We start from the raw sequence: 18,365 nt of genomic DNA, 5'->3' as shown, positions 1-18,365 counted from the left end.
AGAAGCTGAAGGGAAGGTGTCAAATAAATTCCCACCACCATGAAAGCTGGGCCTGCAAAGCTGAGTTTAATGGGATTTAAGTTACCTTCTTTCCACTTCTCTTCCTACTCAGGAACATTTGGAGTTTCCTCCTCCCCACACCCAGCTGGGTCCTTTTATTGCCTGGAGCTTCCTGAGTGAATTTGTGTGGGGCTTTCACAAGTGCAGAGGGCTGCCCATAAATCTGCTTTGCATGTGGCATGGATTTGGGAGCTGGTTGTTTTTATAATTGAATAGTAAATCAGTGTATTTCAGGCCAGTGTTTGCCATTAACACTGCTGAGCAGGAAGTGCTCCCTCTGTCAATATGGGGAGGTTTTATGAAGACAAAAATTACAGATTTGCAGCCTCACCTCTGGGGTTTTGGGTTGTTTTTAATGGTCATTCAGTGTTTGCTGTTCCAGAGCCAGGAGAATTTGGGGAACATTTCACACCCCAGCCAAGCAGTGTTTGAAACTCAAAATAAGACAGAATATTTTGGGGAAACCTCTCACCCATGAGTTCCCATCTCCTGTGGGCCTGACCCAATTCCCAGAGTTCAGGAGGGCAGCAGGGGATGATGATCCTGCAGTTTGCAGAGTTTGGCAAGGAGAACATCCTGGAGATCTCAAAAGCTTGGGACAACCACAGCAGCACAACAGGGAGCAAAAAAAATCTCTACCCTTGAGCAGCTCCTGCTTGGTTTGGCAGCTCTGCTGATCCAGAGTTGTTCCCCTGGGTGACAACAAATCCCAGAGCTCCTGAAAATGCTGCCTGGAACAGAGGCTGGACAGAGTTAAAGGAATAAAGTATTTATTTATTTATTTATTATTTATTTATTTATTTATCTATTTATCTATCTATCTATTTATCTATCTATTTATTTATTTATAGGGCTTCAAATTATTCACCTTGGGCAGCACAAGAGCCTGGCCATGGCTACACCCAAGATGGACCCTGAGTCACAAATATTCACACTTTTTTTATAAGTTTTGGTTCATTTCCATTTTGGGGTTAATTGTCCAGTTCCAGGTTCTGCAGTCCCATCCTCCCAGATTGCTCTCCTCAATTTGCTGTTATTTATAGTTTTTGTGTAAATTACGCTTTTTATACCCAAAGCTGTAACAGTCCTTGGTTCTGGGGTTGGAAAAGGATTGTTTTGTCTGACTAACTGTGAGAAGTTGCTAAAATTTCTATGAAATTCAGAGTTATATATTAATACAGTGGAAAATATAAAAGCTAAAACTGAAGGCATCACCCCCAAACTCCCAGACTGGGCTCCTCCTTCCCTCCCAGGGTTTTCTGTCCTTTCCCAGCTCTCTCTTTGCTGCCCATCCCTGAGGCAGCTCAGTGGAGAAGGAATAAATCCCATTTAGGGGTTTTAACATTTATGGCCAGTGAGATAATAAAAGGATGTAATTTGGGGTGGCTTTATTGCACTTATCATAATGTTTCCCTGAAGCACAGAGATAAAAGTCAGCGAGTGATGTCCATAAGGAGTTTTTATGCCTTCCTCTTCATATTTTTTTCTTAGCAATAATCACCTCATTCAAAGATGGGTGTCACTTTACAAATTCACTACAATAATCCCATCCTCAATATTCAATTTTTTAATCACATGGATAAGTTCTTTCCCCATGTTTATCTTGCAGGGACTTGTCTTTGGAGACATCTTCTCCTCCTTTTCCCCTTTATCTTCTGCCTTTTCATTCTCATTTTACTCCATTCTGCAATATTAAAAAAAGAAAAGTACGTTAGACCCAAAAATTCAAATATCTAGCATCTTTACTTCAAATTTTATTTGAAGTGGATTGGTAAGATACACGTGATATAAAAACAGGACAACACACAAACATATCTCAAGAGCTGTATTTTTGCTTTTGCCCTTGCTGTGACAGTCTCATCTCTCATTATTTCCCCAAAATTTGGCAAAATTATATGGATTTTTTTCCCCCACCAGTTCTGAAATTGTACCTTTTTCTTAAGGAAAAACAGTGCTTGACCACCAACCATGGAGCGTTAATGATGTGTTGTGACAGAGTATAGTAACAGCAATATATTTATATTTATATTTATATTTATATTTATATTTATATTTATATTTATATTTATATTTATATTTATATTTATATTTATATTTATATTTATATTTATATTCTTATACTTATACTTATATTTAAAAATTGATATTCCCATGTCTGTTCCAGTGCAGTTGGAGGCACAAAACCCACTTAAAGTCATTTACTGATCCCTAACAAAAAGAGGTGTTTTCCCCTTCCATCTTTTCACCCTAAATTCTCTCTTTTATGCTATTTTGGCATTTCCCAAAGGGATGGGACAATCGCATGTTCCAGGTGGGGTGCTGGGGACTGTGGGGCCTACCCATGAGACACTTCACACCTGGGAGCCATTTGCATTTTTGAATGTTAATATGCAAATCGGGCTTTATAAGGGGCTGGGTTTCTTTATGGTAAGATGTAGAATGAACTCTTTGGTCTCCCTCCACACACTGAGTCCTTAAATTGATTTATTTATAACGTTTTGAAGTTTGTTCTGCACCTCGAGGCGGGAGCGAGCCAATGGCTGCCTCAGGGAGGCGAACTACAACTCCCAAGATGCTCCGCGGCGCGGCGGGCCGAGGGATGGCGCGCCGCGCTGAGAACTACAATTCCCATGCTGCACCGCTGCACGCTCTGCGCTCCTATTGGCTGGCGCAAATCGTCTCCATGACAACGCGTAAACAAATGGCGGCGGCCAGGCCTGAGCGGGAACGGGACTGATAGAGGAATTCTCTCCGTCTTCTCCTTCCTTATTGCAGCTCATGGCGGGCGGCGAGGAGAACGGGAGGGCAGGCAGCCTCGAGGAGCCGCTTCCCCCTTCTGACGAGCCGCAGGAGTTCCCCGAGGAGCAGCCCCAGCTGGAGGAGGAGCGGGAGGAGGACGGCGAAGAGGAAGAGTCGGAGCGCTCCGAGGTTCAGCCCAGGGCTCCTCAGCTGTTTGGGGGGTGTGCTTGTGAGGGAAGTGCCCTTTCCCCCCTCAGCACTCGGTGTAGGGATGGGGTGGGGCCCTCAGGTGATTTATTCTGTGTCCCCTCACCTCTCATTTCTGCCGTGTTCAGGGTCCCTTCCATCCCCGTGGCTGCTTCTGGTTTGTCCCTCTCTCACACAGAATCAATTAGATTGGAAAAACCTGAAGATTATCAATTCCGGCCATTCACCCAGCACTGCCAAGTCTCCTGGCCATATAAGATTAAGGATAAACTCACGTGTGGCCAAATGATTAAATTCCCAGCCCTGAGCTTCACTCAGCCCTGTGGACACTTCTGAATTTTCTCTGCTGGGCTGTAAATCCCAATTTCACAAAACATTCCCTCTTATTTTGCCTTGTGGAAACGAGTCTGTGCTCTCCCTTGCTATAACACAAAGGTGCTATAATGCAATTATTCCATTATTTCTCTCGGTCCCTCGATCAGCAATTGCCGTGTGGCTCCTCCGAGCTCACAGGAATTTCACAAACCATTGGCTGATTTTCTCATTAAGCCGTGGTTCATTAGTGCCATCTGTCAAACAGCCTCTTTGGCAAAGATTTTTTTTTCCTCTTATTTTTTTTTTTCCGCTGAGCTGCTCACTCTGAACAAATGGAAAAGGTTTGCAATAATGTGAATTTTGGGGTGCAGCACCCTGCTAGTGTCCAGAATCAGTGGGAGCTGCAGCCAGCAGGGAAAAAAAATTAAAAATCCCAGCAAAAAGTTGATGAAATGGATGGAGCTGGCATGTGGCATGATTCTGTTTGGCTGCTTTGAGGGCAGGGTTCATCATTTTCCCTAATAATAATTTTTCTTAGTGGGTTGGTGAAGTTGGAAGCAGCATTTGATTGAGGACTTTTACCAACCCTGTTCCCCTTTGAAAGGCTCTGGGTTCTCCCAAGTGTGGAATTCCCCTTCCTAAACATTCCCTTAATCCATTTTTCCCTTTTCCTGGTGTTTTTTAGGATCATTTGAAGGGGGTGTTGGATGAAGACACAGCTGCTGAGGGACTCCACACCTTTGGCTACTCAGCCCCTGGCACTGAATATGTTTATCTTCATCTCTCACTTCCAGTAAGTGCAAGCAAAAAAAAAAAAATCAGTTTAAGGTGCTTTTCTGCCCAAATATTTCCTTTTTTGCAACAGCAAATAGCTGGCCTTGTTAAAAAAAATTAAAAGTCAAGAGGTAGTTTTTTATAAGACTCAAAGTCTGCTGGCTGCAAGAGTGGAAGGTGTTTTTATTTTAATTTAAATTTTCTTTTCTTTAATGTAGAAGCATCAGCAGTGAGATTTTTTATTTTTTTTTTTCCTTATCCAGTCCTCAGGTGTGAAAATGAATCTTCCTGCTTCAGTCAGCTGGAGGAAAAACAAAAGTAGAGGAATGTGTAAAACACCTGGAAATGCTGCATTCAGGAAGTTAAAGTGGTTTTGTCTTTCTCCCTTCTCCTTCTCTGACATTTTTTCTGATTGCAGCTCTCTTTTTTTGTTGTTTCAAAGTCATTTTTTGGGTATTTTCTCAGTTTCTGGCTGCTCCAACGTCACTTTCTGTGAATGTCACCTTGTCCTGCTGCAGCTGAAGGGACCTTAAAATTATGATTGAAATGATGATGAAAATTCTGATTTCAATCCCTTCCTTTCCTTTTTTTCCAGGGTCGTGAGTTGAGTGACATCAGCATTCTCTCTGGATACATCCACCTGCAGAAAATGGATCTTTCCTGCAATAAAATTAATGGTATGGAGTAAATAAACCACAAATTCTTGTGTTGTGAAACCAGAGATAAAATTCCAGCAGATATAGCAAGGTGAAGATCTGAATATTCAAGTTATGCTTGGTTTGGTTTTTTTTTTATTTTAGCCTGGAGTTTTCCCTTGTCAAGGTTTTCCATGGGTGACAAAAGGTTTAAAAATTTACATTTTTTACATTTAGAAAAATGTCAGATGGAGATGGATGAACTCCCATCAGCTGCCTCCTTCTCTGTGTCTCATTTTTTATTTTTTTTTTGTAATTTAACATCAATTAAGATTAATATTAATAATTATTTCTCTCAAGTTCTTTTCACTTGAGGAGCTGGAGTCCAGGAATAGCAGCACTTTTGTAAAACTGCTCCTCTCCCTGCTCATTTTAATAAGAGATTTTTTATTTTCTGTGGATTTGAACAGAGCAGGGACTTTTCCATAGCAACCACTCATTTACTCCTCAGTGCTTTTCTCCACTAATTGAGAACTCAGGACAGAGTGAATCTAGAATTCTAGAGGTGGATAGAATATTTAAAAAATAAAAAATAAAATAAATTCTTGCTTAATATTAAAAAAAAAATAAATAAATTCTGCTTAAAGCCAAATCAGCTGGCATAATGCAAATTAAATGTTGAACTTGGATATTTATTTGTGGTTTATAAACCCTTTTTTTCCCTCTTGAGAAGGTGTTAATATATCTGATTTCTGCATTTTAGGTATCACTTTCCTAATTGATTCCTAATTGCTGCAGGATGTAATTAATGATCACATTTTGCAGGGGATTTGACATTTTCTTTCATTTCTAGATCTTTCCTGTGTCAGCCACATGCCTTATTTAGTAGAGCTGAATGTTTCCAGAAACCAACTGACCACATGTTTCAATTTTAAAGCACCAAAAAACCTCAGGGTAAGTCTGCAAAAAAAAAAATTACTTTTAAAAGGTTTAAATTCAAAACTCTTTTCTGAATCTAAGTCAGGTCTATTTGAGCAGAGGCAAAAGTCAATTTTTATTCCTTTTTATTTTTCTTTTTTACCTCAGTTCACATTTTCCTTTTCTATTTTGGTTTTCCATTTTCCTTTTCCAGATATTTGTGTCTTCCTTTTATTTATGATTTTTATTTATATTTATATGTCTATTTAAATGTCTATTTATGTATATTTCATTTCTATTTTTGTTATTTATTTGTATTTTATTGATGTTTTTTATTTGCTTCCACACTGAACCCCTGCCTGTGGTGGGAAGATGGAACACACATTAAATTCTCAGCCAATAAATAACCCCAAATTCCTCTTTTTTTTTTTTTTTTTTTCTTTAGGAAGTAGATTTTTCACACAATCAAATCCAAAAAATGCAAGATTTGTCAGAATACCACTCACTTACCACACTCCTGCTGGATTGTATCCTTTGGGGAATCTTGAATGGGAGAAAATTTAATTTTTTTGTTGTTGTTTCTTCAAATAAATACTTATTTTCTTTGTATTTTCCTCTTCAGTTTTGATCTAAGAACTGAGATGAAATTGTAATTCTGCTGCTGAGATTGAGCTGAATTTACTTAAGAATTGATGGTGTTAAAAATGGGCACATTTGGGGGTTTTCCTGCTGGAGGAACAGAAAAACTCCTTTTTGAGTCATGGAAAAAAATTTAAATTAAAAATTTTAAATTTTAAATCCCAAATGTTAACAAGGAATCAGCTTGGAACACTTAAATAAAAAAGGAATTTATTGTTTCATCACACAGTTAATTATGCAGGGCAAAGCTGTTTAGAGAAAATGAAAAGAATTTTTAAGAGAAAAAAAATTCCTGGATTTTTTTTGAGGGAATCACACAGAGCAAAAGTTGTTCTGTTCCAAATTTGTGGAATTAAAAAAACTTTTCCTGGCACAAACCTGAAAAACAGGAACCTGTAAATTAACTTTTCAGTGCTGTTTTTCCAAAGTTTCCACAAAAAAATCCCTTTCTGTGCTTTCTGGAACTTTCTGCTGCCTCCAAATTGCTTCCTGAGACCTCCTGAATTTTCCTTTTTTTCTTCAGGAATTGCATCCTGATTTTCTGCTCCCTCACAAGGTGCACACAGGAGGTTGTGGAGATTTTTCTGTCTCTTGCCCATTGAAATCAGTCCAATGCCTTTTCAGAAAAAGCATTTGCAAGGCACCAAAATTATTTATTTTATTTTTATTTTATTTTTATTTTATTTTTTATTTTATTTTTTATTTTATTTTTATTTTATTTTTTATTTTATTTTTTTTTTTTATTTTTTATTTATTATTTATTTTATTTTTTTATTTATTTTTTATTTTATTTTTTTATTTTATTTTTAATTTTATTTTTAATTTTATTATTTTTTTCTATTCTTTACAAAGCCAGGTGACACAAACCCTGCCACTAAATGGCACCCAACCACTCTGCTTGTGCAATCTTGATTTTCCATCATGGAGCAAAAAACCTCTGCAGCAAAATGAAGAATGGATTTTTTTAAAAATTTTAAAATAAATTTAAAAAAATTTTAAAAAATCAAAGCTTTTTCAATTTTTCATGTGGATCTGATCTCTAGGGTTTGATTTGATTTCTGCATTTGTCAAGGAAGGAGTTGGTGAAATGGGGATAAAAATGTTGGAAATGCAGAATTCAACAATCTCCCAATTTTTAATCACAGGTGAAAAACCCTCTCAGAAATGCCCTGCAGGTTTGCATTCATTTCTCACTGACAGCAACTGAAGTTCCTTTACCATTTTTAATTCATTATGATGTGGATGCTCAGGTAATTTTCAATTTTTTTGTGCACACCTGACATTTTTTTAAAGGATTTGTCAGGGAGGAAGTGCCCAAAACAGAAAGAGAAACAAATTGGCCAAAAATATATATTACATATATATATATTTTAAAAAATAAATAGAATATGTATCAATATAGTATTATAATATTAACATTACATCAATTCTATAAAGATATTAATATGATCTAGATAATATATAAGGATATAAAAATATAATAAATATATTATTCTGTATATATTATTCTATATAACATATAGAATGTATATAGTATAATTATCTAGATAATACTATAATAATATTATCTAGATAATATATAAATATATAAAAATATAATAATACATATATTATTTATATATGTCATATATATTCTATATATTCTATATAATATATAGAATATATATAGTATTATAATATTAATATTATATCAATACTATTATAATATTAACATTATCTAAATAGTAGATTAAGATATAAAAATATAAAAATTATTATATTAGTCTATATTATATATGGAATATATATACCTATATAGTATTATATTAATAGTACATTAATACTATCATAATATTAATATTATCTAGATAATATATAAATATATAAAATATAATTTAAAATATATTCCTTTTATATATTATATACTACCTATTATTCTTTATACATTAATATATTGATATAATTAATATTATATTCTATATATTCTATATAATTTAATATATTTTATGTATAAAATAATTTTTATATTGATAGTCTATATATAAATTATAATAATACATATTAATATATTATATCTTATATTCACTATATAATTATATATTATTATATTATCTATTGTTAGTAATTATAATTAATCAATAGCTACATAATATACAAATATATATAATATATATCAATTATAATATGTAAATATTTATTATTATATCTTATATACACTGTCTTTATATATTATTATATTATCTAGTATTAATTATAATTAATATATATATAATAATGAAATATATAATATATATAATGATATATATAATGAATATATATAATTTTTCTAGTGAGTCATTACCACACTAAAGTTGAATTTATTATTATGCAGTGCCGAGCAGTTTTCTTAATCTTGAATTTTTTCCTCGTTCAAACTTTTGCCTGACCCCACAAAATTCAAACTTCTGTGACTCCCTGGATCCACATCCTGGGGCAGAGTTTGAGCTGATTTTGGGCAGATCCAGATCATCCCTTTCAAGCAGAAATTGGGGCAGGATTTGTTGTCACAATTTCTTGGTTTCAGGAATTTCAGGAGTTCTGTTCATGCTCCAACTTGCTGAGAGGAATTCCAATTCCTTGTGCTGCTGGTCTGAACTGCAGTGTTCATTCAAAATTCAAAATTCCCCTCTCAGCACAGATGGCCAGCACAGAACAGGTATCATTTTAATATAGAATATTTCAATATTTTAATATAGAATATTTCAATATAGAATGAAACAACCCCATGAAATTATGACTTGAATAATTTCTGTAGGATGCTCCAAGCATGAATCCTTTCCTGCCCTGCTCCCCACACCATAAAACCAGACTCATTTTGTTAATTAATCACCTAATTAGTGCTCAGGGTTGGTGTCCAGCCCGTTTTTTTTCCCTGAAAGCTGCGCACAGATAACGAGATCGGGGAGATCCGAGGGCTGGAGAGGTGTCACAGCCTGAGCCAGCTGGGTTTGTCACACAACAAACTCACTGCCATCAGGGGCCTGGAGGATCTGCCCATCACAATCCTCAACCTGGTAAGAAACAGAGAATTCTGATTGTTTTCTGCCTTTTAGCAATATATCAATACCTTAAAAAATAAAAATTAAAATTAAAATTAAAATAATCACATAAATTTCCAGAGACAGCTGCAATACTGAACATTTTTAAAAATTAATAATACAAATATTGTACAGAACCTATTTTTAATGCAATCCCAAACAACAGGCTGCTTTTAAACAGCTTTTACTTTATAAAAAATATTTAATGGGACTTTAAAAATAAGTCCCAAAAAGCCTGTACAGAGCTGCTTTAGTTTTAAGCACCCACATAAATATTTGAAGTGGAGGGAATGAATCCCTTATCAGGAATAGAAATATTCTTTTTCAATTCTTTTCAAAATTTAAGGGTTTTTTCTTCTGTTCTGTAGGAATGGATGTAGAAAATATAATTCAACCTGGCCCTCAGCTGCTGCAATATTCAGGGAAGGTGTTCACATTTAGAAAGTTTTGAATAATAAATTCAAATAGTGTTAATAAAATTATATTCCATTATATGACTGGAGCTGTCAGTGATTCCCTCAGTGGCAATAAATTGGAATTTGGTCTCATTTCTAAGGGGGAAAATTAACTCAGACTGGGCAAATCCCATGAAATTTCCTGAAAGGAGCTCTGGGAGTGTGATGATTTTTTTTTTTATTTTTATTTTTTATCAATACTTTGAAGCTTTTTTCTCTAAATGTGAGCCACAGTCCCTCCACCATGATTTCCTGGTATGTTTGAAGGTCTGGCAGGAATTCCCTTGGGAATCTGCTCTGCCCAATGTTGGGGGATTGTGAACAGTTAAATTTTATTAAAAATCAACATGTTCCTAATAATATCACTGTTGATAACACTGCTTGTCTTTTTAATTAGCCACGTGGAAATTATGGAAATAGATTTCAGCAGAGCATTTTCTTTGGTTAATTAGAATAAAATGCAGTTCTTTATTATTATTATTATTATTATTATTATTATTATTATTATTATTATTATTTTTATCCCTCTCTTCCCAGTGATTCAGCTTTCTCTCCTGCTTTCCCTTGACCATTTTAGGCTGAAAAGAGCAAAAAGTTCTGAAGTTTGGGAGGAAGACTTCAAAACCTGTACCAAAAACCCCTTTATTCCACTCATATTTACAAAGAAAAAAAATAAAAATTAGAAGCACAGCTCTGAAGAACTGGACTCTTAGGAATATTCTGCTTTTTATCCCCAAATCCCTTTTGTTCCCAGAATTTTCTGTGCACCTCTGGCCAGGATTTGCAACTGCAGCTCTGAGCTGAGAGGTGTAACAAAGCTCCATGCTATTAATAACCTAATTAAACATTTAAAAGTCAGGAAAAATGTCAAGGACAGACAACTGGATTAACATTAGAGTCAGCTGGCTTATTTATTTATTTCAACAGTTCCTAAATATTTATTAATAGAAGATGAAGCTTCCAAGCTTTCAGCACAAGGTGAGGATGAAGAAAAAAATTAAATTTTCAAGGTTGTGGAGGAAGAATCCTGTGGCCACCTGGCACAGGGATGAGCAGGGAATTGTTATCCCTGCTTGGAGTTTGAGGCAGAAATGAGTCTCTGATTTGGGAGAAATAAAACCATTCCTGAGGCCAGGTTGGGAAATCTCTAAGTTTTGGTTATGGGTTCTCCAAATTTTGGGGCATTTCGTGTGGGAAGGTCTGAAAGAATTTACAGGAAAATTGGGGATTTAAAAATTATTATATATTTTAAAAAATTTCTGTGCTGTCACAGTGAATGGAGCCACCACCTAAAGTGTATTAATATGGATTTATGTATTCCAGAGAGAATTTTGTATCATATCAGAGAATCAGGGAAGGTTTGGGCTGGAAGGGACCTTCGAGGTCACACCCAGTGTCACCCCTGCCCTGGCAGGGACAATTCCCACTGTCCCAGGTGCTCCAAACCCCAATTTCCAACCTGGGATGTTCCAAGGATTCTCTGGCAATTCCAGGAATTTCTTCTCCAGTCTCCCCTTTCCCCATTCCCTGTGTCCTGTCCCTTGTCCCCAGTTCCTCTCCAGCTCTCCTGGAGCCCCTCCAGGCCCTGGAATGTTCTGGAAGCTCTCCCTGCATCCTTCCCTTCTCCAGAGGAACAATCCCAACCCTCAGCCTGTCTCCTCTCTGTCAAACCTTAATTTTTTTTCATTATTTATTCTGTAATCACCACTGTAAATAGAGCCATGATTACAGAAGGAAATTCAATGTATTTATGTATATATATTCCATAATTTTCCACGCATCTCTGTGTTCTAAATTTTGAGCTGGATGGTGACAAGAGTGTTCTTGGGCCAATATCAGCTTTTAAATAATGTTGGAGCTCTTTTTGTTGCTGTTGTCTCTTCAAGGTGAGTTGGAGATAAGCTAATCAGCAGAAAGTTGATTCCATTTTTTTTTTTTCCATGAGCAGGAATGTCACACATCAGGGTGTGCATGAGGCTGATGCAGAAAGGATTTGTGACAGGATTCTCTATGAAAAATCCAACAAATAATTTATTTTTTTTCCTCAGAAATGTTGTTTTTCCTAGAGGTTTGCCAGCAGGAATGTAACACATGAGGCTAATGAATAAAATCCTATTTTTTGTATTTTCCATGACAAAGAATACTCAAATCCAACAAATAACTATTTTTTTTTCCCCTCTCAGGAATGTTTCTCATAGAGATTTATTTACACTTTCTCTGCTTTTAATTTTTTTTTTTTCTTAGAGCTTCAACCAAATTGAGAAGGTGAATGGGCTGAAGACCTTGAAAAAACTGCAGAGGGTGGATCTGTCCTACAATAAAATAAACAGTCTGGAAGGCTTGGAGGGGCATGATCTGCTGGAGGAGATCAACCTGGAGGAAAACCAGGTACCAGGCTGAGCTCAGCCCCTTCTAAAACAGAATATTTTCATTTTTTAACACTCAATTCCTCCAAAAATCACCCAGCACTGCAAGAAATGAATATTAGAAAATATTAGATTTTTAAAATTTTGATTCCTAGTGTCCTCCCAACCTTTATTTAATATCTTAGGTGGGTTTTTCTCCACTTTGGTGCTCTCACACATGGAGAATTCACACAGGGATGAGTTTGCAGCTTTTCCAGCTCCTTTATTCCAGAGGATCTTTACTCACACCACAGCTCTGCTGCTGTTAACACCTCTCAGCCCAATTTTATGACCACAGATTCCTCTGAGCTCTCAGCTGGAAACTCCCTGCAAGGCAGAACTGCAAGAACTCTGTTAAAAAGTGGATTTTGTTATGCAGCACAATTTTCTGTGCTTGGAAGTACAATTGGAATTTTGAATGCCAAGCCAAATATCCACAATTATTTTGATATTGATCTTCCTGCATCCTTAACTGAAAAAAAAATAAAATAAAATCAATTCATGAATCACTTTGACATCAAAGACAAGTGAAAAAAAAGATAATCTAAGAAAATAAAAATACAAAGCAGCAGTGGAACATTTTCTGTCATTTCAACCCCCTTGCAAAAGGATTTAATTCAAGTCACTGTGGATTCTTTTTCTCCCTGTGTTTAGGTTGACATTTAAAGGTTCCTCAATTGCAGCAGACAGGAAACTCTCTAATTGTTATTATCATTAATAACACCACTTCCATTGCCTTATTTATTTCCAACTGTTCTTTCCAGCACATAAAAACTCTTAATTTTACCTCATCAAAACTTGTCTCTATGAATGATGTCATTGAAACTGTTTTATGAGTCACCCTTTTTAAACATTGCCTTTTGAAGGATGATTTAAAGGGGAGTTTTAATTCATTTACACATGGAGTTACTTCAGCTCACACCACTCAGAGTGATCTGAAATTCTTGGGTTTTTAAAAAACAGACAAAATAGGTTTAGCTGCAAATGTCTCTTGAAAATTCAGTGATTTTTTCAACTGTTGATGGCTGGAATTCTGGGATTTATTTAAGAAATCCACTCAAATCACATTTAACTTGGTCAAAACTGTCCTGGGTGGGCTTCTGCTTATCTCAAAGTGAGTTTTGAGCAGGCTGTGGTTGAGTTTTATGTTTTTAGACAATTTAAAAGGATTGAGTATGGATTAGGGAGAATCTGGAGTCTTTTAGGTTCTGTTGGACTTTCAGGATTTTAAAGGTTTTTACATGGAAAAATACAGAGAGGAGAAAAGGGAAATTGGTAATTCTCTAGAATTGCCAGAGAATCCCTGGATCCCTGCAGTGCCCAAGGAAGGATTGGAACAGCCTGGGACAGTGGAGGTGTCCCTGCCCATGGAATTGGAGCTGGATGAGCTTTGAGGTCCCTTCCAGCCCAAACTTTTCCAGGATTCTACAGCCAAGGGCTGAGCAGAGAAATTCAGGCAGGGAACAAGAGTCCAGCTGGGTCTCTCTTGGCTGAGTTGACTTTTGGAGGATTAAACCATGGAAAAATTGGGACAACAAAAGTGTTAAAGCACCTTCAAGACCAGCAGGGAGCTGCTGACTTCACAGAGATAAAATGCCTGATTTGATTTCACTGAACATGAGATTATTTGTTTTATGGAGCAGCCTGGGACAGAGGGAGCTGTCCCTGCCATGGCTCTGGGTGGGTTTAAAGATCCCTTCCATGATTCCTTCCAACTGTGATCCTCTGATTCCATCTTTCAGCAGTGAAGGAAAATCCACACAAACCTGGATGAACCCCAAAATCTGAGTGCCAGCTTCCCTTTGTGCACAGATGAGACCCCAAGAAGTGACCTGGACTCCCTGATTTCCCCCTCTGGACACATCCAAGGACAAAAATCCTGCTCCTTTTCAGCTGCAAGTTCTTGGATGAACTTGAACTTCTGTGAAAAGAAACTCTTAGAAGCGTTTTTTTTATAAACTACCCAACCAGAGCACGAATTTAACTGCAGAATTACCTCACTTAGGCACATCAGCACATAAAAAGCCAAATGTGTTAGGGCTTGACATTTGAAAGAGCTGGGAAAATGCAGGTGCTTGGAAATTGCTGTGTGGATTATCCTGCTGCTCCAGCTCACATCCAGGTTGTCTCTTTTTGTGCCTGGCAGTGCCTCATTGAGTGCAGTTAACATGGAAACCCCTTTGGGGATTTAAAATTATTTTTTTAATGCCCAGATTTGAAGAGAAAGTATTAAAATATTGCATTTTCCCCTGCATAGTTCTCCTGTTGCTGATTTATTCTCTGTTTCTGTCCCTGCTCAGGTGGCTGAGCTGAAGGAGCTTAAATGGATTGAAGATCTTCCTCTCCTCAGGGTTTTAAATCTTCTGAAAAACCCTCTACAGGTAAGAAAGACCCAAAAATGAGAAACTGAACCTGATGGTTTGAATCCTTTTAGCCCAAATTTCTACCTCTAGAAATGGGCAGGGCATTTGTCCTGAGTGATCAAAGACAATTCTATCCCAACTCTTGTGATTTCTAAATGTTGTGTGGATCTTTACAGAAATACCAGAAAGAAGAAAAATATTAAGTTTAATTTTTTTTTTTCTTGTAATTGCCAGGTTTTTATTGACTTTTATGAGATTGGTGTCGTGGCACACGATGGAATGAGCAGGAAAAAGTGCCTGAAAAAGGCTGTTCCTGCTTTTCCATCATGTGAAAAGCTTTTCCTGCTGAGATCTCCTTCTCCTGAGCAAAGTCTGATCAAATCCATTTCCATTTTTAAATTCCCATCTTGGCCTTTTGAATATTGTGGTTACAAACTTCAGAACAACTCAGCTCTTGCTGCAGCAGCAAGGGTCAGTTTGGGCAGTGTCTTGGCACCCTTCAGGATAAAAAAATCTTTTATTTTGCAGTGTGTTAAGGCAAATTTAACTTTAAGCCATCAGAATTAAATGTTGGCTGGATGAAATGAAGTATTTTTTGTCAAAATGGAAACTTTTTTCCCCTCAGGAACAACGTGGTTATTGGCTCTCAGCGATTTTCATGTTGCTCCAAGTCACAGAACTGGATCTCCAGGAGGTTTCAGTGGAAGAAAAGGTGAGCAAACATCATTTCATTCTGGAAATTTCCTAAATAAAGAATGTACAATTCTTTATTTGCAGTTGTAGCAATCCTCCTCTCCCAGAGTCCTGCTGGACAGAAATTCTGTTGGATTAGAAATTTTCCCTGCTGAACTGGAGTTTGGCTGCATTGCTGTGTGGGCACAAGCCATGCTGGAATTTCTGTATTTCAGGGAATTATCCTTTCAAAATGATCCTTTCAGGAAATCCATCACCCCCAGCTCCATCTGTAGAAATTTTGGGATTTTGTTTGGTGCCAAGCTCTCTCCATCCTGACCATTACACCAGAGTGGAATTCACCCCAACTTCTCAACATGTTGATCTTATTCTTTGTCTCATGTGCCAACCTGTTTTCCTTTCAATATAATTCTGAATTCATTAATGAAATTTTTCCTTCTCTGTGGGCTGTAAAAGAAAACCTGAGTGATTGGTTCAGACCAGCATTTCACTTCTGAATGATGAAATTGTTTCACAAAACCTTCTCCTCATGTTGTGTCCCCTAGCCTCAAGAATTCTCTTTTCAAACTGAATTTGGAGCTTTCTGTCTCACTAACCCAAAATGGATGTGCAGGTTAGGTCAGGAGTGTAGTTCCAGGAAAACCTGGAACTGGTTTGGTTCTCACTCTGGAATAATCCTGCAATAAAAGAACTGAATTTGCAGGATCCCCTGGACCCAGGTATTTCATTCCATTCCATTTCATTTCATTTTTATTATTTATATTTATAATTTATATTTATTTTTAATTTTTATTTTATTATTTTATTTTTAATTTTTATTTTATTTGTTAGAGCTGGGATTAAATGCTTGAGAGACATTTTTTGTTCAGACTTAGATGTTTATTTACATTATAGTGAGTTCTACAGTGCTTTCAGCTAACAATGAAATGGAGATGTATCATTTTTTACAAGGCCTTTTAAGGATAAACTGTCTAAGAATGGACACTTAAATTATTTTTACTTTTAACTTCATAACTAATCACCTGTGACCTGCAATGTGGATTTTTTAATCCAATTACAAAAAATCACCTAGACCCATGAAGAAGAAGGTGAAGAAGGAAAAAATCCTCCACCCTAAAACTTTCATCTTGCTTTTTATATATTATTATATTCTAAAACCTTAAATTCTAAGTTTTCCACCCTGTGATATCACAAACTTCTATTCAAACTCCACACCCACAATCCCAGTTCTGTCATTTAATTTTGGAAGTTTTCTCCACAGCCTCAATGTTCTCCTGGGGGGTCAGGGCCTGTCAGCACAGAAAATTTCAAATTTTCACTGAATTGAAATTTCCAGGGTTCCACCATCCCAGCTTGTTCCAAGCTCCTCTTGCTGATCCCAAAATCTCACTGTGGAAATTTTATCCCACTGGAATTGCCTCAACCATTCTTAACTCTTATTTCTGAGTGGGTGGCATTAATGAACCCCAAAATACACAACTCATGAGTGGTCAGCAGAGCTTTCAGCAGGAAATCCTTGGGGTCTGAGTGCTCTCCCTCCCAGCAAAATCAGGAATTCATCATCAGGAATTTGCTCACTATGGTAATCAATGAGTGGCTTCAGCCCCAAGGATTTGAGTTTGGCACCTCCCCCCCAGCACTGAGAGGATGCAAATTAATGGCTAATTAAAACCTCAGCAAAGCTGCTTTTGCACCCTGTGTGGCATCCTGTTTTCTTGCCAGGAAAAGGTTGGCTGCATTAAAGATGCTGTGTCTGGCTGCCTTCCATCCATCCCTCAAATCATCCCTTCAAATCCCCAGAAAAGATTTCTGCTCCCTCAGGAACACAAAACCTGGTGATCTGAAAAAGGTTTTTTTTTTGCAGCTGGAAACAATTCCATCATTTCTCCCCTTCCTTTTCTCCCCTTTAAATTTTGGGACCAGGTGGCTGCTGTGAATAGACAGGACCCTCCTCCAGAAGTCGTGGCTGCTGTGGATCACAGGATTCAGGTTTTGTACAACATTCCTCAGCCTCAGACAGTCCTGCACAGGTGAGTTCATTCCACAGCTGCTCCTGATGGTGGCACTCAAATAAAGCAGAATTTTGGCACCTTCAGAGGGATGTTTTCTTCCCTAGGAGAAGCCTGGAAGGGAGGAAAATCTGATTTGGTTCCAATTGGTTATGGAACAAAACTCTTCATTCACCTCTAAAGTCTCAGACAGATTGTCCACAGCTCCTCTCCCTTTGCTCAAGCTGTTGGAGCAGATGGGCATTTGCACCACAAATGAGAGATGCAAAATTCCTGTCCTGAACCAAATGAGAGATGGAAAATTCCTGTCCTGCACCAAAAATGAGAAATGCAAAATTCTTGTCCTGCACAAAAATGAGAGATGCAAAATTCCTGTCCTGAACCAAATGAGGGATATAAAATTCCTGTCCTGATCCACAAATGAGAGATGCAAAATTCCTGTCCTGCACCATAAATGAGAGATGCAAAATTCCTGTCCTGCACAAAAATGAGAGATGGAAAATTCCTGTCCTGCACCAAAAAATGAGAAATGCAAAATTCCCTCCTGCACCATAAATGAGAGATATAAAATTCCTGTCCTGAAGCACAAATCAGAGATGTAAAATTCCTGTTCTGCACTGTTAGAGATAAAAAATTCCTGTCCTGATCCACAAATGAGAATGCAAAATTCCTGTCCTGAATCATAAATGAGAGATGCAAAATTCCTGTCCTGCACCTCAAATGAGAGAAGAAATTTCCTGTCCTGCACCATAAATGAGAGATGTAAAATTCCTGTTCTGAACCTCAAATGAGAGATGTAAAATTTTTCTCCTGCACTATAAATGAGAGATGTAAAATTCCTGTCCTGAACCACAAATGAGAGATGCAAAATTCCTGTTCTGCACCAGAAATGAGAGATGTAAAATTCCTGTCCTGATCCACAAATTAGAGATATAAAATTCCTGTCCCGAGTCACATGAGAGATGCAAAATTCCTGTGCTGCACCTCAAATGAGAGAAGAAATTTCCTGTCCTGCACCATAAATGTGAGATGTAAAATTCCTGTCCTGCACTGTTAGAGACGTAAAATTCCTGTCCTGCACCAAATGAGATGCAAAA

General features: G+C 37.0%; 1 protein-coding gene across 2 annotated transcripts in view; it reads left to right on the top strand.

Annotated features, from left to right (window-relative positions):
• The first annotated feature begins 2,770 nt into the window (after positions 1 to 2,770).
• LRGUK (leucine rich repeats and guanylate kinase domain containing) overlaps positions 2,771 to 18,365 on the top strand; it is a 65,651-nt gene continuing 50,056 nt past the window's right edge. Inside the window, exons 1-9 of one of the 2 annotated variants that reach the window (XM_033058161.1) lie at positions 2,771 to 2,988; positions 4,007 to 4,114; positions 4,691 to 4,772; positions 5,584 to 5,684; positions 6,094 to 6,175; positions 9,195 to 9,319; positions 12,043 to 12,186; positions 14,504 to 14,584; positions 15,192 to 15,278. In XM_033058161.1, coding sequence (XP_032914052.1) covers positions 2,839 to 2,988; positions 4,007 to 4,114; positions 4,691 to 4,772; positions 5,584 to 5,684; positions 6,094 to 6,175; positions 9,195 to 9,319; positions 12,043 to 12,186; positions 14,504 to 14,584; positions 15,192 to 15,278 — 960 coding nt within the window. In that variant the 5' untranslated portion in view covers positions 2,771 to 2,838. The remainder of the gene's footprint in view (positions 2,989 to 4,006; positions 4,115 to 4,690; positions 4,773 to 5,583; positions 5,685 to 6,093; positions 6,176 to 9,194; positions 9,320 to 12,042; positions 12,187 to 14,503; positions 14,585 to 15,191; positions 15,279 to 18,365) is intronic. The other variant, XM_033058162.1, reaches the window with a different exon arrangement.

Source organism: Catharus ustulatus, chromosome 4 (genome assembly GCF_009819885.2).
Source record: "Catharus ustulatus isolate bCatUst1 chromosome 4, bCatUst1.pri.v2, whole genome shotgun sequence".
In the NCBI taxonomy this organism is placed as follows: Eukaryota; Metazoa; Chordata; class Aves; order Passeriformes; family Turdidae; genus Catharus; species Catharus ustulatus.
The sequence above is the reverse complement of the archived record's forward strand: the minus strand, read 5'-3'. Positions and strand labels throughout refer to the sequence as shown.